At 39.5% G+C, this 26,557-nt stretch overlaps 1 protein-coding gene across 4 annotated transcripts in view; it reads left to right on the top strand.

Moving 5' to 3' along the window:
• Nucleotides 1-26,557, top strand: part of zbtb47b (zinc finger and BTB domain containing 47b) — a 68,836-nt gene that overhangs the window by 29,141 nt on the left and 13,138 nt on the right. For 2 of the 4 annotated variants that reach the window (XM_007249046.3, XM_049485986.1), the window contains 5 exons: nucleotides 16,342-17,470; nucleotides 19,485-19,726; nucleotides 22,411-22,558; nucleotides 24,459-24,574; nucleotides 26,413-26,557. In XM_007249046.3, the coding sequence (XP_007249108.3) occupies nucleotides 16,342-17,470; nucleotides 19,485-19,726; nucleotides 22,411-22,558; nucleotides 24,459-24,574; nucleotides 26,413-26,557 (1,780 nt within the window). Of the gene's footprint in view, nucleotides 1-16,282; nucleotides 17,471-19,484; nucleotides 19,727-22,410; nucleotides 22,559-24,458; nucleotides 24,575-26,412 lie in introns of all 4 variants that reach the window. The other 2 variants (XM_022682975.2, XM_049485991.1) reach the window with 1 other exon arrangement.

The following is a 26,557-nucleotide window of genomic DNA, read 5'->3' as shown; positions in this document are numbered from 1 at the left end:
CTAGAGAGGGTGAAGGTTTTTAAAACACTGTTTTTTGTGGTTCATGACGATTAATGTCTTTAAATAGCTGTGGCTGTTTCTTGTGCGATGTGTTTTTTGGGACTTGATTGCTGATGGCCAGCTGTTTCTGTGCTTAGTAATGTCAGATTTGATCGCATCAAGAGAAGAGCTATAGAAAGGAGCTGCACTTTGTCTAACGTTGTAGAGTTCAGTCCTCTTCAAATCAAGTGGCCCTTTTTTGATGTTAAGGTCATGTGAGAGTCACTCCCACCCATTATCAGTCATCTTAATTATGCTGTTATACAATTACTGCACATGTAAAACGAATCGTATCTCAATAGGGCTTTGTTTTAAAATATTTTGCTTTTTTTAAACAAAAATGTCAGAATGTCACATTAAATAAACAGGATACAATGTTTATTAATGTGATTTGATTCAGTAATAATTGGCCAGAGATCTGATTTAAACTGACCTGGATATGGTTCCATGCGTTTCAATGACAAGTAACTTCAACAGAACCTGAAAAGGAGTTTCAGTATTTTATACTTTAATACAAGATTTAATACTAAACTATTTATTGTAGTCGTGTGAAGTCACTCCAGCTCTATTTTAGTCAAAAATAAATAAATAAAATGTAAAGAAGTTATAGATAGGACTGGTCACAGCAAAACAGTTATATGAATTAAAAAAAAAATCATGAATCGAATATCACGAATCTGCATTTTTCTTAGATTATCTCTCTTTTTTTCTCTGTGCAACAAATTGAGAAATAATTAATATGGAATTACTGCATGATTATTTTGTCATCACTAGAGATAACAGCCACTTCAGAGCTAATAATTACCCTAATGATTTTGCCCTTGTTCATTGTGCATATTGTTCTGGGCAGAGAGTCTCAGGGCACTGGCACGTTGTGCAGCGTTGTTTGTTTTCTTTCTATGCCTAATCAGGTAGCGCTACTCGACAGCTACGTGAAGCTCTTTCACAGTTTCCAGGTCCTGCTGGGCAGCTTCATCAGTCATGCCGGTATCCTGCCAGGCTGGCTGTCAGCGGATAAAGAGGAAGAGTTCCCAAATGGCAGGAGGAGAGGCTGATTAGATTCCCATGAACCTGAGAGTTTTTCATTACTGTAGACCGATAGCTCAACCTCAGCTTCTCCTCTTACCTTTCAGGCAGACAGAAAGAAGTCGCAGGGAGTTTAGCCAAAGGTAAAGAAGTCCTGCCGCTTTCCTGGGATGTGCAGGCTACAGAGGTTACTCCTGAACTGCTCTCCATTATTGTTTATAGTGGAGGTGTTGTGGTATTTGGCCATTAAAGGATATCATTCTTTCATATTTTAGATTTGTGTATATCTTGAAACTTGAATGGTAATAAGAATGCACAGTGACATCAGGGACAAAACCAATATTTGACTGATATTTGAACCCAAAATCCAGGATATTTACAATGGTGTGAAAAAGTGTTTGCCCCTTCATGATTTCTTATTTTTTGCATGTTTTAAATATTAGTTAAAGACAACACAATAAACAGAAAATGCAGTTTTTAAAAGAAAATCAAAAATCCAAACCTACATGGCCCTGTGTGAAAAAGTGTTTGCCCGCCCACAACTTAACTGTTGTTTATTACAGTTCAATATCACTAGTGACAACCGGGTCTGATTACTGCCACACCTGTTCTTAGACACTTAAATAGGACCTGCCTGATAAAGTAAAGTAGACCAAAAGATACTCAAAATCTAGACATCATGCCAATATCCAAAGAAATTCATGGAGAAAGAAAGTAATTAAGACCAATCAGTCTGGAATAGATTATGAAGCTATTTCTAAAGTTTTGGGACTCCAGCAAACCATTAACTACAAATGTCTCTTGAGTTCCCTTTGGGAGCATTATGTGTGTGGAAATGCTCTTACTTTCATCATTAAACATATTCCTTAGTTCCAGTGTTGTTTTTGTATGATCTGGTTTCAACAAACATTTAATTGATCGCCAATCATGATCATCTTTCCACATGGTTGTCTTGTTGTTGTTTCAAATGAGAAGCTACTCACTGCATCAGTTAGGGTTAAATAACTTGTTGCCAGATGAAACATAATCACCTGTTTCAGTATTTATCCAATGGGAGGCTCTTACCAATATGCTTAGTTAGCTAAAGGTGCTGACCTTTTTTTTTGGCTAGGCAGCCTATACCACTTATAAAAGGTAGAATTAGGTCGGAGTCTACCTGGATACACTTCATAGAGAAATATAACATTTATTTTGTATTTTAATGCAGTCGTCTGGTGCCATCTAAACTTTCTGCTCTTCCACAGTTTAAAGCATCAGCCTAATTTAAACAATTTTGCAGTGTATACATTTTTAGCAGGTCTTTGCCGGAACAAATGTGATTCCAGTATCATTATGCATTTGAAATATCATATATCACTGCTGGCCCTGACTAAGCTTTCTTTCAGGCAGATTATGCCAGAATGACATTGATGAGTTTTGAACACTCACAGGTCACAAAGATGCTAATAATTATTTTTTAGGTTTCTTAAAAGTCTTCTTAAGTCCACATGCTTATTATAAATTAGTGGTATCCAACCTAATTCCAAAAAAAACTATGGAACACTATAAAATATGTAAATCCATGTACATCCATGTTTTATTTATCATAGAACACATATTGAATGTTTAAATGTTAAAAGACATATTGTCACTTTTAATGGAAAAAAAATAATTTAGAACTTGACAGCAGCAGCACGTCTCAAACACGTTTGTATGAGGCAACAAAAGGTTGGAAATATAGGTGGTACTAGTGAAAAACAGCGGCAATAGGAGCAATTTGCAACTTACGTCATATGGTACAAAAAGAGCCTATGTCTATATCTAATCTTCTACAGTACATAATCTCATCAGAAGATTCAGAGGGGTCTGGTGAAATCCTTCTGTGCAAGAGAAAAGGCTGACTGTCGATACTGGATGCTGGATATCTTTGGGCCCTCAGGTGGCGCTGCATGAAAAACAGGAATGATTCTGTACTGGAAATCACTGCACCACTTCCAGTAATCACTGTCTGTGAGCACAGTGCATAGTTAAATCCACAAATGTAAGTTAAAGCTGTATCATGCAAAGAAGAAGCCATATGTCAACCCCAGCAGGACTCCATAACAGAGTCATATGAACCCAACCCATACCAGTACATGCACAGTGTGAGTTGCAGTGTCCGACTTGAAAGCGATATCTCTGCTTGCTTTTCAGCTGTAAATAAAATCTACATTTTTTTCCAGCATCTCCACCATGCCAAGAACACCAAATAACACCATAAGCCTTTTCTAAGCCCAGTCCTTCTCTTCTGAACTGTGCTGCTGCGGGTGGCACAAGGCTGAGTCAATGTATCTCTCTCTCTTCATTTCTCTGTCTCTCTCTCTCTCTCCCTCTCTCTCTTTCCCTTTCTCTCTCTCCCTTTCTCTCTCTCTCTCTTTGTCGGTTCAGATCAGTGCTGGCCGCCCAGGCCTCTCAGCCCTGTGTCCTCTCTGAGGGAGATGCGAGCTGACACCGTGCCCACTCCAGTTCTTGAGGGCGTCACTCAAGTCACCCAACCCCAAGTCCCTGTCAGGAGCTCAGTGGACGGGAAGTGCACTGCTGAGTTAGCACTTTCTCTTGGCTGCAGTGACTTCCTCTTGTCCCCCCCAGAGCCTTAAGGGCATCGTCATAACTAGCAAGGCAAAAACTAGCTTAATTAGCCTTCATGCAGAGTAAAAGGTCAGACAGTTCATTTGGATTTTGGTGAGAAGGAAAACTCTCTAAAATGTAAAAAAGCTTGGTGCTAAAATTGCTAAAGATATTGCTGAAATTAGGGAATTAGGGATGCTCAATGGTATCAGAATTACAGCTCTAGAAAAAATAAGAAACCACTTAAAAATGATGAGTTTCTTTGATTTTACCAAATCGAAAACCTCTACAATATTATCAAGAGGAAGATGGATGATTGCAAGCCATCAAACCAAGCTGAACTGCTTAGATTTTTGACCAGGAGTTTCATAAAGTTATCCAAAAGCAGTGTGTAAGACTGGTGGAGGAGAACATGCCAAGATATTCCACCAAATATTGATATCCAAACTTTTAAAACTTTATAAATATGAACTTGTTTTCTTTGCATTGAGGTCTGAAAGCTCTGCATCTTTTTTTCGTTATTTCAGCCATTTTTTGAAATAAATGCTCTAAAGTACAATATTTTTATTTGGAATTTGGGAGAAATGTTGTCTGTAGTTTATAGAATAAAACGACAGTGTTCATAAACTCAAACATTTACCTATAATCAGAGAAATGGAGTAGTATCTTATTTTTTTCCAGAGCTGTATTTTGGAATTGGCTGATAATTCCTTGTTTTAGAATCATAGACATTGGCTGATATGGCCAATATTTCAAACCGATATTAGCTTGTATTTTTTTGTAGAAAAGGACCAAGTGATGCTGTCCGCACTACTACAATTGGTCAACACTGGCTGTGTTACTTTAAAACCCATTGATTTAAGCTATTTTTATGTATTTGTTATAAAAGTATTGCCTACCTGGTCTCCTTAGATATATCTTATTCAAATTCCTAAGCCCTTAGTGTTTTAGTCATATGGTCAGAGGGCTGGAGAGCAAAAATAATTACACCAATAAATACACTATAGATACAATGTCCTTGAGAGAGGTGAGTAAAGGTGACTGAGGTGGTAAACTTAAAAAGTTGCAAGATCACATAAAATATGCAGATAGCAAAAGAAGTGAGGATAAGGGAGCTTTTATGTATCAGAACTTTGATGCAAAGGACCAAAATATTCTTCTATATATACCTGTAATGAATTTAAGACAATGATCAGGCATGACCTGAAATCACTTGCCTAATATTGTGTAGGTCTTTCTTTTGCCACTAAAACTGCCATTGACTTTCTGGCCCATGAAAACATAGACTCCACCAGACTCCTGAAGGTGTCCTGTGGTATCTGGCACCAAGGCATTAGCGGTGCTGAGGTGGGGCATCTATGGATTGTATTAGTGAGCGTTTGATACCCATAACCGTGCAAACAGTTGATATACTGTTCTGGGTACTGACCACTGCATACCAGGACAACCCCACAAAACCTGCTGTTTTAGAGATACACTCTGACCACCGTTAGTTTAGCCAACAATGCTATAATTGGTAAGTATTCTATATTTGCATATTGCAGCTTTCATTATTACCAGAACTCCTATTGGTTGTCTGCTTTAATTCCTCGGTGGTGCTTCAACACAAGTAAAACCCCATATGTGTTCTTTGGCTGTGGTGAGGGACATTCGTCAGCATCCCAAAAGAGACAGTTCAAGCATTTCATGCCTCTGTCTGGACCACATAACCCTGCCTGAATGGAGGAGAGGAGCTCAGGGCTTTTGTAATGGGTCCCACTGGAAGCACGTCCACAGGAACACTGCCTTTAATTGAGGACATGCAGGCTTTATGGCGCAGTAAATTTAGCCAGCTTGAGGGCCAGTTTTGCGCAGGCCGTGAGAGCGGAGTGAAAGTCATTTGACGATCACAGATCTCGTTACTTCTTCTGTTTAACTGGCCGGCCACTTGGCCAGAAACTTTGTGGCCTCAGCCAAGTGCATACCAGCCTGCCTTGCCTGGCCAGCAGCCCTGAGACACCAATCTTAGGGGAAAGACTGCTACAGGGCACTCGCAATGCAATACTGTACGTTTGAGCTGCTCACCTTTTTGTGACTGTCTGGATATGATCTAATCACAAGTAGGACATGTAATGTGTTATTGTGATGCTTAAGAGAAATAATTGCAAAGTAGGGGTGTCACGATTCTCTAAATCCTCGATTCGATTTTATTTCCGATTTTAGGGTTGATTTTCTTTTTTTAAAGCAGAGAGGCCTATGCCAGTTTTAGATTAGTCTATGGTCAGTCATTGGTTTGATTTATCAAATTTACAATATCTTATTTCAAAAGGAGGGCTTAATATAAATGATGCAAAGAGATACAAGTGATCTGTAATACACCACATTAGGCACTAATGGTCAAATTTAAATAATTTAATTAAGATATATTTGTAATGCCTTCTAGTGGCTTTTTGGGTAGCAGCAGTGTGCACATAACAAAATAAATAATAAAAAATAATAGAACAATTAGAGCCTTAACAAACTGAACTCTATCCTACTATAACAGTTAAACATGAAAAATAAGACTTTAAGACTTTTTCGGTCCCTGAGAATGACAAGTTTTTTTCTTTAACAAAGATACATTATTAACTTTATCTGAGAGAAAGATGCTCCCTAAGGTACCAAAACTATTAACATATATGAGGCTAGAGAAAACAACTGTTATTTTTATATTTTCAAGTTTTTCTTTAAGAAGATGAGAATGTCCACATTCTCTGGTGAAAGGGCTGCTCTTTGAGCTACAGCAAGCTGAGCTATTTGCGTAGCGCGCTGCGCCATTTGCGGGAGGGATCATCAATCCTCTTTTTGACTTTGATGCTCGAGACCATGACATAATTTCGATCGATTTCGATGAAATATCGAAATCATGACACCCCTATTGTAAAGTAAAGTGATGACATATGACTGTCAGCTATCAAAATATCTTAAAATTAAACAAAGACAACTTAATTCAACTGTAATATATAACAAACTTTAACCAAGTCGGCTTGGTTGTAGCATCACTTTCTTTATTGTGCTTTATATCATATCTTAAATAAAATCTAAAAAGTCATTATTTCTTCTTAATGAGTGTTTTTTCTACTCATGCTTTTCAGTCATTTTTAACTGGTACAGGACAAGCTCTGGGCACGAGGTCTGATTCATGTAGCAGCATACATTCATGTAATTAACAGAATCTGGTGGTGATGTGCTGCTCTCTTGTATCAACAACACTATATTTTCCCAAAGTCATTGCCAGTAATGGAACAGGGTTGAAAAATAAAAAAAGGTCAAAGCTAACATGTTTTGTATATGTATGTACAGTACCAGTCAAAGGTTTTCCTCATTCAGTTTTTTTTTTCTTTTGGAAATCAGATGTTTAACATTGAAGACATTGAAGCTATACACGCAGAATTACATTGTTATTATATTATATTGTGTTAAACAAACTAGAATATGTTTTCATGAGATTTTGTTTTTCTGATTTTGCTATTTATATATTTATGCCACTTCTTAAGTTTATACCACTCCAAAATTCAAGCAGTTCAGCTTGGTTTGATGGCTTGTGAACATACATCTTCCTCTTGATTTTATTCCAGAGGTTTTCAATTTGGTAAAGTCAAAGTAACTCAGAATTTTTATGTGGTCACAATTTTTTTCCAGAGCTGTATATATATATATGGGTCCTTTAATATGAGCACATACTGTTGACTGGGTCTAGTACATGCTAAGAACATAGTTACAATCTCTTTATCTTATTGTAAACCCTTTTAACCTCAAATATTTTTCATTGCAATTGTCCAGCAAGTCTTGTTGGACTGAGTGAAGCTGGCTGTGAAGGAATCTGGCAGGGATTCTGCAGTGAAACCTCCAGGGCAGGCATGTGTGTTAGTGCCCTGCTCTTGTTTACAGTCTTGCAGTCATAAATAATGCAGGCGGAGCGTCCTGATTGGACTTGTGGTTGGAGGTGAAATTTTATTGATGTCTGTGAACGTGGAGTCACTTTGACACAGGAATACAGATGGTGTTGGTGGTGGGGGGTGCAGAGACAGGTCAGTGTGTGTTCTGCTTTGAAACGGTCTTTTATTGCTTCTACATGAACCCAGAAATAGACCTGTCAGAAAGGACAGAGTAAATGTGATGCCTCAGCGAAAGATTAGAAAGTCATATTTTACTTTAAACTGAAAAGGAAATAGGCCAAAAAAACAAGAGAAATATCCATAGCTTATTGTGTTCAACAGTCAGTGATGGTGATATTTATTTAGCTCTGTGACAAAAGTCAAGGGTGCATCTCATTTACATTTAGTAGATGAACATATTTGAACCGTTTTCTTGTCATTTTCAAATTTAAGTAGTAAAAATATGAAACTTAGTATTTTCCTGAAATTATATCAAATATTACAGATTTTTCAGTGTTTTTTATATTACCTAGGCTATCTTTATTGCAAAAATACCCTTGTGATATAATAGGACCGTATCACCCAGCTCTACAAGCAACCAAACACCCCACCAACCGCTTGAGACACCATAGCAGCCACCTATTAGCTATATAGTACTGGTACTCATTTAGCTACACCACAGCAACCCCTTAGAAAAACACAGTTTGGACAATCATTCTGTGTTTTTTTTTTCTTCTTCTTCTTTTCTTCTTCTTATACTCTTTCTCCTTCTTTATTCTGGGGCGGAGCCGTTTGTGTTTGAGTGTTAATTCCATATTAAGGGACAGCAGCATACATAAAGTCACATTTTCGCCAGCGCTCCTCTTAGCTCTACTCCTGGTTGACATTTAAACAGCTTAAACTGTCTTCTCGTCAGAGCAAATGGAGGAAGCTCTAATAACAGCAAGTGACATTATGAAGAAGGCTTTGGTTTAATTCCAGTCACTGACTGTTACATGCAATAAACGTCTGCTTAATGAATGTGTATAATTGTTTGGAACGTCTGCTATTTACTCTCCCTGCTCTTCCTAATTGTTTATTGGCCCGTGTTTTGTCTTCTGCATAACGATGACTCCTCAGAGACGGGACAGAGAGGTGGAGGAGGAAGCTAATGGCTGCAGTGTGGCTCGGAATATCAATGTGTTTCCCAAACACTCTCTTAGACAAACTCTTTCGCCCTTTCTCCCTCCCTCTCACCCACCTCTCTCAAACGTCTTTTGGAGTTCTGAAAGAGATGCCTTGCAGATTGAAACCTTGCCCTTCCTGTGCTAGGATAAACTCTACAGGGGCGGCACGTGGCCTGCATGCTCCTCAGACGTCTCTCTGACTGCTGCAATATAACTGTGACATGGTCACGTTCATGATGAGGCACTATATCCAAAATATATCATCATAATACAACATTATACATCATGTGTATCACAGTATTTACTGGTGTTTGGGAGGTTTGTGAAGAAGACGAAATAAAACAACAGTGCTATGTTTTAAAATGGCAAATTCCTTTCTGTTTATTAAGCAACAGTTTGAGTATGGGAAGACTGTGCTGATGTTAATGATGCATAAATGGTATTTCATTCATAACCAGTTCCATTAATTTTATCAAATAAATAATAAATAATATCCTTAGTGTTGAAGGTTATATTAAAATGACATGTTAATGTATGGTAAATGCATTTATGCAGTTATGGTTAAAATTCAGTGGTTCAGCGGGCTTAGCGCTGCAACTATAATCAGGAGATCACCTGTTTGAATCCTGTTCATGTAGCTTGCCATCGGCTACCAAAACCCTGAGAGAGCACAATTGGCCTTGCTCGCTCTGGGTGGGAAGATGGCACTCTCTCCACACATCACTCAAAAGGGTGATGTTGATCAGCACAAGGCGTTTGTGAGCTGATGTATCAGAACCATTTTTATGATATTTGTGAAGTTGTTCCGTGTTCTTGAAGGAACAGTATGTACTAAATAACAGCCAGTGTGTAAACTGGCCACCGCAGTCCAATTTTAAAACACTGGAGAAGAAGAGAAGCTCACTAAACCTACAAGCATGAGGGCAAGACAAGTTTTGAAAGAACTTTTACAGTGGCAACCCTTTTACAATCATAACTTAAATACTTGCTGCCTTGTTAACCCAGCCTCACACAGACCACTGCATACTGAGTATGAATGTAAGCACTCAAATGTTTAAGTGACTTTAAAAGCCTGTCTCTGCTAGTGTTTGCGATAAACTGCCTAGCTAATAATAGCCAACCTTAGCTGAGGCTCAGTGTTTACCTGTTCAGCAAAAAAAAACAAGTTAAAAGTATATCACTCATTACACTCCTGTATTAACATTGTGTAGAACGTTTTGGTGTGAGCATCAGTAGGGAGGAAGCACATTGAATCTCAGTAGGGAGAATGTTCCAGGGCTCTTGGGCCACCACTGAGAGATTAGTCATCCTTTATTTTTTTTCATTGTATTCTAATTTTTGGATTAAACAAACAAGAATGGAAACAGCAGTATAACACTGTCTCTCCTCTGGCAGTTTCCTTTATTAATCTAGCTGCTATATACCATTCTGACACAATGTGCTATTGCTGGCCTGCCAGTACCGTTTCCTATGCATTGCACTGTTATTATTAAGTTGGCTTGGAAAAGCCAACTTATTGTTCTTCGTAATCTTCTTATTTTTATTATTATTATTATTATTATTATTATTATTATTATTATTATTCTCGCCACGTTTTATAAACAACTACTCCTCCTAGAGCTTTCGAGCTAGAACCACGAAACTTCACACGATGGTAGAACTTATAGCCGCGGGGTGTGCTTGTGCTTTTTGGAGCGATACATCGTACGATTTTCGTAAAAACTTCGTAAACGTACGCCCTTTTTTCCATAGACAATGAACTAGAAGAATTTTGAATGGCTGTGAGCGTCACAATTTTTGAGATACGAAGACGAAATTCGGACGGTCTATAGAACTTAGTGAGTTCTTTCCGAAAATATGCTTTACGAAACGATATGTCGTACGGATTTCGTACAAATGTCGTACGAAGTTGCCCCATAGAAATGAATGGGGGGCCCAGAGTTCCATCTCGCACACAAGCAGCTCTGCGCACGGAACCCCTTCTCTCCCCTGCTCCTCCAGTACTGTGAGTGTATGGAGGAGCTGCTGTATGGAGCAGCTATCAGTCAAAAGTTTGGACACCCCGGCACCCCAGTCAGGGCTTTGCAACCACCTATTAACTGCTTAGCAACCACCTTAGCAACCACCTGGAAAACTTTAGCAACTGCCTAGCAACCACTTAGCAACCACTTTAGAAATGATGGCAACTGCCTTGCAACACCTTAGCAACCACCTGGAAAATATTAGAAACTGCCTAGCAACCACGTAGCAACCATGTGGAATAAATTAGCAACTGCCTAGCAACCAGTTAGCAACCACCTGGAAAACGTTAGCAACTGCCTAGCAACTGCTTAGCAACCACTTTAGAAATGACAGCAACTGTCTAGCAACCACTTAGCAACCATGTGGAATATGTTGGCAACTGCCTAGCAACTACCTTAAATTGATAGCAACTGCCTAGCAACCAGTTAGCTGCTGCCTTAGCAACTGCCTTAGCAACCACCCGGAAAACGTTAGCAACTGCCTAGCAACCCCTTAGCAACCACTTTAGAAATGATAGCAACTGTCTAGCAACCACTTAGCAACCATGTGGAATACGTTAGCAACTGCCTAGCAACTACTTTAAAAATAATAGCAGCTGCCTAGCAACCAGTTAGCTACACCTTAGCAACCACCTGGAAAATGTTAGCAACTGCCTAGCAACCATTTAGCAACCACTTTAGAAATGATTGCAACTGCCTAGCAACCAGTTAGCAACACCTTAGCAACCACCTGGAAAACGTTAGCAACTGCCTAGCAACCACTTAGCAACTACTTAGCAACCATGTGGAATACGTTAGCAACTGCCTAGCAACCAGTTAGCTACACCTTAGCAACCACCTGGAAAAGGTTAGCAACTGCCTAGCAACCGCTTAGCAACCACTTTAGAAATGATAGCAAACTGTCTAGCAACCACTTAGCAACTATGTGGAATGTGTTGGCAACTGCCTAGCAACTACTTTAAAAATGATAGCAACTGCCTAGCAACCAGTTAGCTACACCTTAGCAACCACTTGGAAAACGTTAGCAACTGCCTAGCAACCACTTTAGAAATGATAGCAACTGCCTAGCAACCAGTTAGCTACACCTTAGCAACCACTTGGAAAACGTTAGCAACTGCCTAGCAACCACTTAGCAACCACTTTAGAAATGATAGCAACTGCCTAGCAACCACTTAGCAACAACTTAGCAACCACTAGGAAAACGTTAGCAACTGCCTAGCAACCACTTAGCAACACCTTAGCAACCACTAGGGAAACGTTAGAAACTGCCTAGCAACCATTTTAGAAATTATAGCAACTGCCTAGCAACCACTTAACAACATCTTAGCAACCACCTGGAAAATGTTAGCAACTGCCTAGCAACCACTTAGCAACCATGTGGAATATGTTAGCAACTGCCTAGCAACTGCTTAGCAACCACTTTAGAACCGATAGCAACTGCCTAGCAACCACTTAGCAACACCTTAGCAACCACTAGGAAAACATTAGCAACTGCCTAGCAACCACTTAGCAACCACTTTAGTAATGATAGCAACTGCCTAGCAACCACTTAGCAACACCTTAGCAACCACTAGGAAAACGTTAGCAACTGCCTAGCAACCACTTTAGAAATTATAGCAACTGCCTAGCAACCAGTTAGCTACACCTTAGCAACCACTTGGAAAACGTTAGCAACTGCCTAGCAACCACTTAGCAACCATTTTAGAAATGATAGCAACTGCCTAGCAACCAGTTAGCTACACCTTAGCAACCACTTGGAAAACGTTAGCAACTGCCTAGCAACCACTTAGCAACCACTTTAGAAATGATAGCAACTGCCTAGCAACCACTTAGCAACACCTTAGCAACCACTAGGAAAACGTTAGCAACTGCCTAGCAACCACTTAGCAACACCTTAGCAACCACTAGGAAAACGTTAGTAACTGCCTTGCAACCACTTAGCAACCACTTTAGTAATGATAGCAACTGCCTAGCAACCACTTAGCAACACCTTAGCAACCACTAGGGAAACGTTAGAAACTGCCTAGCAACCACATTAGAAATTATAGCAACTGCCTAGCAACCACTTAACAACATCTTAGCAACCACCTGGAAAATGTTAGCAACTGCCTAGCAACCACTTAGCAACCATGTGGAATATGTTAGCAACTGCCTAGCAACTGCTTAGCAACCACTTTAGAACCGATAGCAACTGCCTAGCAACCACTTAGCAACACCTTAGCAACCACTAGGAAAACGTTAGCAACTGCCTAGCAACCTCTTAGCAACCACTTTAGTAATGATAGCAACTGCCTAGCAACCACTTAGCAACACCTTAGCAACCACTAGGAAAACGTTAGCAACTGCCTAGCAACCACTTTAGAAATGATAGCAACTGCCTAGCAACCACTTAGCAACACCTTAGCAACCACTAGGAAAATGTTAGCAACTGCCTAGCAACCACTTAGCAACACCTTGGCAACCACTAGGAAAACGTTAGTAACTGCCTTGCAACCACTTAGCAACCACTTTAGTAATGATAGCAACTGCCTAGCAACCACTTAGCAACACCTTAGCAACCACTAGGAAAACGTTAGCAACTGCTTAGCAACCACATTAGTAATGATAGCAACTGCCTAGCAACCACTTAGCAACACCTTAGCAACCACTAGGGAAACGTTAGAAACTGCTTAGCAACCACTTTAGAAATTATAGCAACTGCCTAGCAACCACTTAACAACATCTTAGCAACCACCTGGAAAATGTTAGCAACTGCCTAGCAACCACTTAGCAACCATGTGGAATATGTTAGCAACTGCCTAGCAACTGCTTAGCAACCACTTTAGAACCGATAGCAACTGCCTAGCAACCACTTAGCAACACCTTAGCAACCACTAGGAAAACGTTAGCAACTGCCTAGCAACCACTTAGAAACCACTTTAGTAATGATAGCAACTGCCTAGCAACCACTTAGCAACACCTTAGCAACCACTAGGAAAACGTTAGCAACTGCCTAGCAACCACTTTAGAAATTATAGCAACTGCCTAGCAACCACTTAACAACATCTTATCAGCCACCTGGAAAATGTTAGCAACCATGTGGAATATGTTAGCAACTGCCTAGCAACTGCTTAGCAACCACTTTAGAAATGATAGCAACTGCCTAGCAACCAGTTAGCTATACTTTAGCCACCACTTGGAAAACGTTAGCAACTGCTTAGCAACAGTGTGGAATACGTTAGCAACTGCCTAGCAACTGCTTAGCAACCACTTTAGAAATGATAGCAACTGCCGAGCAACCACTTAGCAACACCTTAGCAACCACCAGGAAAATGTTAGCAACTGCCTAGCAACCACTTAGCAACACCTTGGCAACCACTAGGAAAACGTTAGTAACTGCCTTGCAACCACTTAGCAACCACTTTAGTAATGATAGCAACTGCCTAGCAACCACTTAGCAACACCTTAGCAACCACTAGGAAAACGTTAGCAACTGCTTAGCAACCACATTAGTAATGATAGCAACTGCCTAGCAACCACTTAGCAACACCTTAGCAACCACTAGGGAAACGTTAGAAACTGCCTAGCAACCACTTAACAACATCTTAGCAACCACCTGGAAAATGTTAGCAACTGCCTAGCAACCACTTAGCAACCATGTGGAATATGTTAGCAACTGCCTAGCAACTGCTTAGCAACCACTTTAGAACCGATAGCAACTGCCTAGCAACCACTTAGCAACACCTTAGCAACCACTAGGAAAACGTTAGCAACTGCCTAGCAACCACTTAGAAACCACTTTAGTAATGATAGCAACTGCCTAGCAACCACTTAGCAACACCTTAGCAACCACTAGGAAAACGTTAGCAACTGCCTAGCAACCACTTTAGAAATTATAGCAACTGCCTAGCAACCACTTAACAACATCTTATCAGCCACCTGGAAAATGTTAGCAACCATGTGGAATATGTTAGCAACTGCCAAGCAACTGCTTAACAACATCTTAGCAACCACCTGGAAAATGTTAGCAACTGCCTAGCAACCACTTAACAACATCTTAGCAACCACCTGGAAAATGTTAGCAACTGCCTAGCAACCACTTAGCAACCATGTGGAATATGTTAGCAACTGCCTAGCAACTGCTTAGCAACCACTTTAGAACCGATAGCAACTGCCTAGCAACCACTTAGCAACACCTTAGCAACCACTAGGAAAACGTTAGCAACTGCCTAGCAACCACTTAGAAACCACTTTAGTAATGATAGCAACTGCCTAGCAACCACTTAGCAACACCTTAGCAACCACTAGGAAAACGTTAGCAACTGCCTAGCAACCACTTTAGAAATTATAGCAACTGCCTAGCAACCACTTAACAACATCTTATCAGCCACCTGGAAAATGTTAGCAACCATGTGGAATATGTTAGCAACTGCCTAGCAACTGCTTAGCAACCACTTTAGAAATGATAGCAACTGCCTAGCAACCAGTTAGCTATACTTTAGCCACCACTTGGAAAACGTTAGCAACTGCTTAGCAACCGTGTGGAATACGTTAGCAACTGCCTAGCAACTGCTTAGCAACACCTAAGCAACCACCTGGAAAACGTTAGCAACTGCCTAGCAAACGCTTACCAACCACTTTAGTAATGATCACAACTACCTAGCAACCACTTAGCAACCATTTTAACTTTTCAACGTTATTAGCGTACTTTTCCAAGCCAACTTAAAGTTCGTTCACGAACTTTGCCTTTTCTAGTTATCAGTGTTATTTTTGTTTCTTCCAATAGGCACTAAGCCTATGCATTGTTATTATGTGGGACACTGACTAATTGCTACACAGTTTCTATACTGTTTACTCATATACATGTATGAATGAAAGTTTGCTGTTTTGAGGCTTGTGCTTATTGTTTATTGTTTCAGTATTTAGTATCAATTTAAGTTGTATTAAATGTGTCCTCTTGTTACTAAACACAGTGATAAATTCCTAATATTAATACAATTATTGTTAGGTTTAATCTAAATTTCTGAAGTGCTGATTTGATTAGATTTTTGCTTTCTTGTGCTAATATGCTTTAATATTACTATAGTTGTTTTTAAGTTTAAGTTTATTTTATGTGCAATTTATTTAGTTTACTATACATATCTCTAACTGTACTGTACATTGCATATATTGGTTTAAACACAGCAGCCAACCACTTTTAAACCATTTTGAAAATTCTGACTTCTGAAGTCTCCCTCCCCCTTCCCACACACTTCACTCTAATAGCCTGCATTTAGATGCATTTAGATTTTGTTACTGATTTGTCTCGATGCAGTTCATTTTGGGATACAACATTGCAATATATACATGTCTAACAATAACCATATTATGCCGAAAAATAGCATTAATTGTTGTGTCAGTTGTATACTTTTAATAATAGATAATACATTGAGACTAGTGATTTTCTAGTGTTACATTGTGTTGTACGGGCAGACTTACTGCTGAAATACTTTACCTTTAAACTGTGTAACACTTGTTTCCTGTGCTATATCTGGCAAACAAATGTAATTCTGATTCTGGATTTTTCTAGAGATTAATGGATCTTTACCCTTCTTTACCCTCCTCTTCACCTCTGCAAATCGGCTTCAGCTCATAGTGGAGAAGACTGCTGACTACCCCTCAGCTGAGTTCTCTCTGGTGGAGGATGTGGCGCTGCACTTCACCCGTTTGATGGACAGGCTGAACGAGCAGCGCCTCTTCCAGCCGGACCTCTGCGACGTCGACCTCGTTCTGGTGCGCCAGCGCAGCAACTTCCCTGCCCACAAGGGGGTGCTAGCTGCCCACAGCCCCTTCTTCCAGGCACTGTTCACAAGGGGCAAGGAGCTGCGACGTGTGGACCTGGCACTGGAGGCGCTGACCAGTCAGGGCCTGCAGCAGATCCTCAACTTCATCTACACCTCTAAACTGCTGGTTACAAGCCGGACTGTGCGGGAAGTTCTGCGTGCTGCGTCTGTGCTCCAGATGAACGAACTGGTCACGTCCTGCCGCGAGCTCATCAGCAGCCAGTCTCTAGGCTCCGGAGAGGCAATGGGCAGCCAGGAGGAGCGGCGTGGTCAGCTGTACCGTGAGGTCAAGCAGGAGGAGGAGGTGAGGAACATTTTCGCTCGAGAAGAAAGTGGCCCCTTTTCAGTGCGGCTAGTGGACGGCAGGACGACCAACCTGCAGACCAAACACTTCTACAAGAAAGATGAGGCTGGAGTGGGCGGTGCATCAGGAGGAGACAGGGGCTTATGTAAAGTTGAGGGGGGCGAGGTTGGTTCTGAGGGGGTGGAGCCTCAAGAAAGCTCCACCTCCTTCAACAGAGAACAAATCATTGTGGAGGTCAACCTCAACAACCAGACCCTGAACGTCTCCAAGGGGACAGAGGGCAAGACCGTCGCTGCAGATATCGCCTCATTGCTCACCCTTCGACGAAACGAGCGGCCCAAAGCTGGGGGTAGTGACGAAGATGACGACAACGATGACGAGGAAGCAAAGGAATATGAGCGGAGAGAGGAAGAACAGATGGAAAACAGCAGTGAGGAGGAGGAGAGGGATGATGAGGAGGAGGACGATGATGATGACGAAGAAGAGTATGAAGGTGAAGAAGAAGAAGAGGAGAATGACCTGAGCATTCCAGAGGTGAGACAGGCCATCTTGGAGCGACCTCGGCGGGGCACGAGAGCGAGCACTGCTGTATCTCTACGCCAGAGCCTCATCAGCGGCACTCTTCCCTCAGGTAAGCCTGCAAATGTGATTATTTCGATCGTCAATTCATTTGTTGTATATTATTGATTATTTTACCACAGTTAGTTCCGACCCTGCAATGTGATTGGCTGAGAGGCATTCTATGAGTACTGTTATCAGCCAGTAATGCACTGTAACCAAAGCTCTCTATGTATTACTCCGCCACATACAGGTAACCTAGCAACGATGCAGCTCCTACCAGCCAAACAGCACAGCTACAAACAGAGCAGCAATGGAACTATTTTTAATTCAATTCAATGAACTATTTTAACTTGTGGAGTTTTTATAATCCAACAGGTCGTATTTTTTGTCTTCTTTAACTCAAAATCTTTTAATAAACAGTGATAATGAAACTGGTATATCGCAATAATACCTTCGAGGTTTGTGCTGTAACGTATAATATTGGTGCTGATGTTCTGAGCTACAACCACAGAACAGAAGTGCCAATATTACACGTTATAGCACTTTCTCTCATGTATTATTGCATAAATAACCTTAACAAATATTCAAACTTTTTCTGCCATGTCACTTTGCCATTCATAGAGACATTGCAAAACTTGCTGTGTGTGTGTGTGTGGGCATTATCCTGCTGAAAATCCAAGTTGAAATCTCTGCCATGAGAGTTTGTAGAAGTCCAGGTTTTGATGGATGGCCTACATGTTGGGATAGGTAAAATTTACCAGTCCAATGATGCACCCTCTCTTACAGTCTGTCAACTGGGCAACTAGAACCAATCTTTTTCTCTCAGACAGGATGTTTTAGTGTTGTTTTCCCTAAATGGTAAGAGCAGACGTATTGATGTTCGACTGGGTATTTAAAATTTAGCTCCCCTAATTCCAGACACAGCTCCTCCTCTGTAGAAAGGAGTGAATGGTATTTACATGGAACTCTTTAACATAGCGATCTTTCTGTATTGTGTTTTTTAATATATTTCTCATATGTTTGATGTCCCTCTAATGAAAGTAGGGCTGCACATGCTCCACTTGCTTCAATGCCCTGGAGCCTATGTCACATATAACCATATTACATTACAAATGAACATTATAGCACACACATTCCATATAATAATTCTTTGCTGGCATGTCCCAATATGTGTCTCTACATAACTTTTATTTATTTATTTATTTTCCATGCGTTCCTTTTACATACAGGATTTGATGTTGCAGGCTTGGTGACATGAGATTAGACGAGTATTTCTCCACTGCATTTTTTTTTAAACGTCCATCTATCCCTGCATATGATTTATAGGTCCTAAAACCAGTGGTTTCAACCAGTTTTATGAACTGATGATGTCTCTCACACAGCCCCTTGGTTTTAGCTTATAGTACCAAGTCTATATTTCAAAGCTGAAGCATTTTATGAAACATGCTCAACAAATTAAGCAAATATTTGGTAAAAGATTTATAACTACTTAGTAAGTATGACCTGTGGATTTTCTTTGTTACATACAGCTCTGGAAAAAAGTAAGAGACCACTTAAAAATGAAGTTTCTTTGATTTTACCAAATTGAAAACCTCTGGAGGTGGAGGAAGATGGATGATCACAAGCCATCAAACCAAACTGAACTGCTTACATTTTTGCACCAGGAGGGGCATAAATTATCCAAAAGCAGTGTGTAAGACTGGTGGAAGAGAACATGCCAAGATGCATAAAACTGTGATTAAAAAACAGGTTTATTCCACCAAGATTTCTGAACTCTTAAAACTTTATGAATATGAATATTTTATTAGCATTATTTGAGATCTGAAAGCTCTGCGTCTTTTTTATTTTAGCTATTTCTCATTTTCCATCAATAAATGCTCTAAATAAAAAGAAATATGGAATTTGGAAGAAATGTTGTCTGTAGTTTATAGAATAAAACAACAATGTTCATTTTACTCATACATATACCTATAAATAGCAAATTCAGACAAACTGATTCAGAAGCTAAAGTTTTTCATTTTCATTTCATTTTTCTCCAGAGTTGAACAATATTGTGTATCTTATCATTGCAACACTATTCTCAGGTCAGGAGGGTCGTCGAGGGAAGAAGGAGCAGGAGGCCATGGGACAGAAGGTGAAGCTGGAGGAGAAGCAGCACTTCCCTTGTAAGAAGTGTCCGCGCATCTTCAACAACCGCTGGTATTTGGAGAAGCACATGAACGTCACTCACAACCGCATGCAAATCTGCAACAAGTGCGGGAAACGCTTCCTGCTGGAGAGTGAACTGCTGCTGCACCACCAGACCAACTGTGAGAAAAGCATACAGGTATGAACACACTCACACACAGAAATACATCCACACATTATTAGGTGCAGCACTTCTCACTGATCATTTTGTAAATGTTTTAAATATTCCAGATACATTGGGATCAATTCATAAAGAATAATGAAAAAATGTATCTGATAATTCATAAATTAGAATGTTTGGGGAAAAAAAACACAATCCACAAAATATCTCTGTAAAGGGCTGATGTGGATTGGGACTGGGAACCAGGTAATGTTGTGCATGGGTTCCAGTTGGCCTCACATATGGACGTCAGTAATGTGAGGATCGGTAATTATAACAGGAGGGTTTAAACATGGTAAACATTGTACTATATTGCTAAATAGGGGTGTGCCATATCGCATCGTATGCTTATAATAATAATATCGCCAACATTTTAAAATATCATGAACAATATTATACCCTGAAATATCGTGCCATATCACCCACCCCTAATTATCACATCATGGTACTACTTTTTTGCTGTTTTTTGTAAAAGAAAAATTCACACTGTTCTCATTTCCCATTATTTATCTACTAGAGACAGATTATATACTTACAGTATCAATTATTTTACTTCAGGGTGTGATGAAATTTGACTTTCTTTTTGTTGCGGTAGCGTATTCTTGAAATATTTTTTTTTATTCAGTGGTTTGTCATATGGCCAAGAGTATTGTAATAGTGAAAATACTATGAAATATTGTTATACAGCCATATCGCCCACCCCTTTTGCTAAAAGTATTCACTTACCGGCCTTGCATTTGGGGATACTCGGAAATGGAAACCCATTCCATGAAGTTCTCTGTGCTCTACTGTTCTTGAGCAAATCTAAAGCTACATAAAGTTTGGAGGTCTGTAGTGATTGACTCAGACTCAGAAAGTTTGAGACTTCTGCACACTATGCTTCTCAAAATCAGCTGACCACACATTGAGAGAGCGAGTTGCTTTCATTCCCAGTTGTATCTGCTTTTCCAGTGTTAGAATAGCACTGACCGTTGACTATGGAATATTTAATAGTGAGGAAATTTCACGACTGGACTTGTTGTACAGGTGGGCATCCTATCATGATACAACATTGGAATTTACTAAGCTCCTGAGAGCAACCCATTCTTTCACTCATTTTTGTAGAAGCAGTCTTCATGTATAGGTGATTGGTTTCATACACCTGTGGCCATGGAATGATTGGAACCTGAGTTCAATTATTTAAAAGGGTGAGCGAATGTATTTGGCAGTATAGTGTATCTGGGTTGTGCACTGCACAAGTGACCTAGTTGGGACCCATGTGAGAATAAGATGGTCTGTAATTATGGGGCACCTTTGGGAAGCCCTAAGTTGTTCACTTCTACTCAGAGCCCACCTGGAATCCTTCTAGGCCATGTGATAGCCCATATGAGCCTCATATGAGAATGTTGGCCAGGACAGGTCAGTCTTTTTGTGCGTATACACACTCAGCTGATTAACTGAATCATATTTAAAAGCTTATTATAATCAGTTAAGATTGAGCATCATTAAAAAACATTTGCATTTTCAGTTAGGACAAACCTGACTTTTTGTCTTAACTTTGGTCAGCAATTCACAATAAGAAAAATCACAGTTTAAGAGGACATAATTCTCCTGCTCTGCTTAAAGTAATTATAAACTCTGAGCAAACCAGTGGACCGGTATGCAGACCTGCTTGTGTGTGTGTGTGTGTGTGTGTGTGTAAGGGTGTGTGTGAGTGTGAGGCAAGTGTGTTCTGTATGCATGTGATGTGCTAGGCTGCAGAGAACAGCTGGATCCTGCCATTAAAGCAGGACTGCAGAGTCATTTCCCTTCTGAAAAGCTTGGGCTGCAAATAGTGGCCCATACATTAGCTCAGCCCAGAGCCCTGTGATCATTTTTTATACAAATTAGAAAACTGTGTCCTTTAATGGTTCATCCTTTCTTGTGCATTTAATATAAACAGTGGCATAGTCATTTACTTCGTATTCGTATACTTCTGTGTAGTAAAACCACTCCAGATGATCCAGAACGCAGCAGCACGTCTGGTCTTCAACCAGCCAAAACGGGCACATGTCACCCCGCTGCTCATTGAGCTCCATTGGCTACCAGTTGATGCTCGCATCAAATTCAAAGCTCTTACTATCGCCTACAAGGTGATGACAGAACAGGCTCCTTCCTACCTGCACTCACTCCTGAAGGCTTACGCTACCTCCCGGCCGCTGCGCTCCTCCAGTGAACGTCGCCTCTCTTTGCCAAACATTCACACAAAGCAATCCAGACTGTTCTCATACAGAGTTCCCCAATGGTGGAACAAACTACCTTCCACTACCAGATCAGGAGAATCTCTCGCTATCTTTAAGAAACTCCTGAAGACAGAGCTCTTCAAAGAGCACTTACTCTCTTAACATCTCTAACACACTAACTACTTCTAACCTCATTTCCTTCTTCCCCTCCTTCACTCCTCTATCCTATTATTCCCCTTTGACCTCCTTTTATCCCTATCCAAAGATTTTTTACCTTTAAACTTATTTTACATTGTACTTGACTATTGTAAGTCGCTTTGGACAAAAGTGTCTGCCAAATGTAATGTAATGTAATGTAATGTAATTTACTTTCTATTGCATTCAAGGTGCTCTTTATAATGATTATACAACTGCAGGATTTAACACAACTTCTAAACTCTTATTTTACTTTCATCATTTTAGTGTGTGACGTGTGGCAAAGCATTTAAGAAGCTCTGGTCTTTGCACGAACACAACAAGATCGTCCACGGTTACGCAGAGAAGAAGTTCTCCTGTGAGATCTGTGAAAAGAAGTTCTACACCATGGCACATGTCAGGAAACACATGGTCGGTGAGTACTGAGCATGTACTGAAATTCACTAAAAACTAGGGGGGTGACAATACACTCATCTCACGAGATGAGATTTTAACTATATTTCAAAGTTAAAATATATACGATTGAAAATATTTAATTTGACTGAAACTCACAAGAAAAACTGAAGGGGAATTTTCTTTGTATTTTGTTAGAAATCATCTTGTAATGGCTGTCAATCAGTGTTTACTCTGATTATGAATTATGTCTGATTTATTACATGCAATAAAAGACAGAACAGTGTACTAGTATTGCAGCTGGTTTTATCATAAATCCAACAACTTCTCTCCTGTATGATCTCACATAAGTCTCTTCAGACCTTAGAACTACTCTCAGAATCTCCTCAATGATGATTCTGTGTTCACCTGGCAATTCCCTTGAGGGCTCTGACCAAATCTCAATGCGTTGCCTTTGTATGTGTTCGTGATTCCATTTCGCTCTGCAAAATAAAGAGCCATTAAACCCTAAACCATATTTTTTCCATTAATAGCAAAAATGTATTTCCTTGAAATAATGAATCATACCAGTCAAGTTTAAATTTTTTATTAAAATTTCCTAATCTTTAAAAAGTGAAACATGAACATGAGACTCGACAGACCATGTGATGAACGGAACAACATATTAAAGTAAGCAGATACAATCAACCATTTATTTTGGTTACCTGTCTCCGTAGTACAAAAAACTCACTAACACTGACATTCCACAAGTCATGGGACAGCAGTCATGGGAACACCCATACCTGTATAAGCTGCTGCGAAATGTTATGTTGTGAACACTGTGCTCGAATTATGCTATTAAATGTTAGGAGAGACAGATGTGAGTGGTGAATAGAATAATAAATAAAATATAATAACGTTTTATCCAGCTTTCGAAAACAGCAGCAACATAGTGAAAGAGCTGTTTCAGTTACACCTGATTTTGCTGAGAATTCTGATATCAGTCTAGTGTACAGTCTTGAGGCTACAAGACTACTATAAACGCAGCCACGTTGAGATAAAATATTCAGCGAAGTGAAGATTGCCTGATACCTAATATGCAAATAACTGCTAAAATAAAATTAGCATATAAAACGCCATCAAAATCTATATAGTATTTTACTTAGTTGTTTATATTTATAGATATTTCTTTAACAGAGTTTAATAGTAGTATATACTAGTATACAAACTCATTTACTATCCATGTTAAGCCTCTTCCCATTAGCTTTGATTATACAGTTTTTCACACAGTTTTCTATCTTTTTTAAAATGCAGGAAAATGAGACTGAATAATTGTGCATGGCAGTGAACAGTACTCTACAGATGTGATAAAAGGTCTTAAAACACTGGAGCTTTAAAGCTAAAGAAGCTGGACTAGTGTAATACAGTACCCCCCAGGCCTAGGCCTTTTACAGTATGCTCCTTTCATCTTTTGAAGCCTGATCTTCCCTGAGCAGAGTCAGAAAGAGAAGTGTCCAGCTGGGGGAAGAGAACTGCGGTGACCTTGTCTCAGCAGCGTACAGCAGACACAGCAGAAAAACAGAGCCTGTGTTGTTTAATCTCCCCTGACAGACGGGAGGAAATCTTTTTATCTAGAAGTGCTTCCTTCCTTCATAAGCCTCATCTATTGTCCAGCAAGAGACACAAGGCGCTTTGTTCTCTCACAACGATCAGTGTATTTATAATATTTATGCCTATCTGTAAATATTTATTTATAATGATTATTCTTTAATCAGTAAAGAAGTAAAGTATGTATACAGCATTATTTTTTGGATATTTCTCTGTATAAACTGAAGAAAGGTTTCTAGTCATTTTTAAAGAGTCTTCAGTGCGGTGGGTGTATTGTACACACTGTAAAAACATTAGCGATGGGTAAGTGACCAGTGCTGTGTCCTTGCCTGCAGCTCACACTAAGGACATGCCATTTACCTGTGAGACATGTGGGAAGTCCTTTAAGCGGAGTATGTCCCTGAAGGTCCACTCCCTGCAGCACTCTGGGGAAAAACCATTCAGGTGTGAGGTGAGTTTTATACACACATACTGCTCAATAACGGTACACTTAACTGCAGTCTTTTAGAGGCTTGTTTAGTTTTGTACAATTTTTACTGATACTCATTAGATTGGATTAAGTTTTTGTGGATTAATTTGTATTTTGTAAGTTTTGTAAGGCATTATTTCCAAATAGGATTAAATGCATAAAATTATAAATGTATTGTTACCATCTTTTTATTGATTTTACAATATATTAAGAAATCTATGCGTTATAATAGAACATTAGAATTAAACACTACAAAATACCTAAACATAATTTATGACCAAAAATGAAAAAAGAATTGTTGTCGCCCTAGCACCATGAAATTTAGCTGTTGCCCGCTCCAAAATGAGAATGTTCACCATAAAAAAATAGACTGAGTTCAATCCATCCTTTCAAGATTGATTTCTTGGCTGCGGTTGTTGCTGCAATCATAACTTTCCTTTGTTGTTAAGTTAGAATCATCAAGTAACAAAAGCAAAGCTGGGCACAGACAAATATTAACACATAAATAGCCAAAAATAGTAATTCTTCTACATACTATGTACTTTCTTTAACAATTCCCTATTCAATATTAGTTAAGTATTTACATTTTTTTGTTAGACAGTAGGTAAGATTGATGTTTTTACTGGTGGGCTCCACCTGCCGCTGCATTGCTTCAGTGTCTGCAACTGTGAAAAGAGAGCGTGTGTTTACCTTTATCTGTTAGCCTTTGTTTACTTATGAATTCAAAACATTTACCTGCCCACTATTACATTTTATTTCAGAGTTTGGAGCCATGTATCGCAAGCTATGCTAACAAAACCTAGAGCAGAGACAATATGTGCACTTATATAACCTTTATAATATCTTAAATATGGCGTAATCAACAAAACCTCAACGACAACACCATAAAAGCTAATCTAGATTATATAACAGCAAAACATGAGTACAACAAATTAAGCTGGTCAGCTTGGTGTCTGTTTGGTTCTCTCGTAGCTCACGCCGACAAGTCCAATAATTATTCTCGTTTGGTCTCTAGCTCGGTTACTCTCTCTTCTTTTCTGACATCTCTTTGGTCTCTAGTCAGCTGCTGCCATTATTCGACCATAATTGAAAAACTGAACCAGCTTTTTCTGTATTCGCTTCTGTAATTGCAGATTTTTGTAGTCCTTGCAGTACAAATAAAACTACAATGCCGTGAAGCAATTCACAGTTCTCAGAAGAGATAAGCATTGTTCACATCCGGCAGACAGAAGTTACATAGTCTGGTTTCAGCTCAGTGGAGCCGGATCAGGCATGAGAGGGAGGCTATTCTGCCCATTACACCTCAATGGAGTGATGCAGTGAAGTGTTGAAGCTGTAATTTTACTTTATTTTTTTACTTTAATTACTGTAATTAATAAATAAATATCTGTGGCTAAATTTGTTGTCTTTTTTTTTTTTTACTTTTTATTTTCTATCAGTTTTATGATTTGCAGAAGTAATACTTTAAGTATAGTTAAGAGAGTGACTGACATTATCAAATACAATTCTGAAATCATAAGATAACATAACTTTGGTACTAGAGCAATACTAATTAAAATTCAGGACATGAAACATTGAAATTGTTATCAGTATAACTAATTCTTTGTAATAAAAATGAATTAATCACATTGTTCATCTCTGCTTCTACCATTTAAGACTAGCCTGTGGTTCCTGCAGGGCGTCTGAGCATGAACATGAACGCTGTTTTCCAGTCGTTTTAACCCAGCTGCAGAGTCTGGAATGCTGGAATGTGTTTTGTTTGGAGTGTGTTGAAGGTCTAACAGTAAGTGTAAGTAATGAATCTGCCTTTACTGTTGCAGAATTGCAGTGAACGCTTCCAGTATAAGTACCAGCTTCGCTCTCACATGAGCATCCACATCGGTCACAAGCAGTTCATGTGCCAGTGGTGCGGCAAGGATTTCAACATGAAGCAGTACTTTGACGAGCACATGAAGACACACACTG

Source organism: Astyanax mexicanus, chromosome 1 (genome assembly GCF_023375975.1).
Source record: "Astyanax mexicanus isolate ESR-SI-001 chromosome 1, AstMex3_surface, whole genome shotgun sequence".
Lineage (NCBI taxonomy): Eukaryota > Metazoa > Chordata > Actinopteri > Characiformes > Acestrorhamphidae > Astyanax > Astyanax mexicanus.
This window is presented reverse-complemented; position numbering and strand designations above follow the sequence as displayed.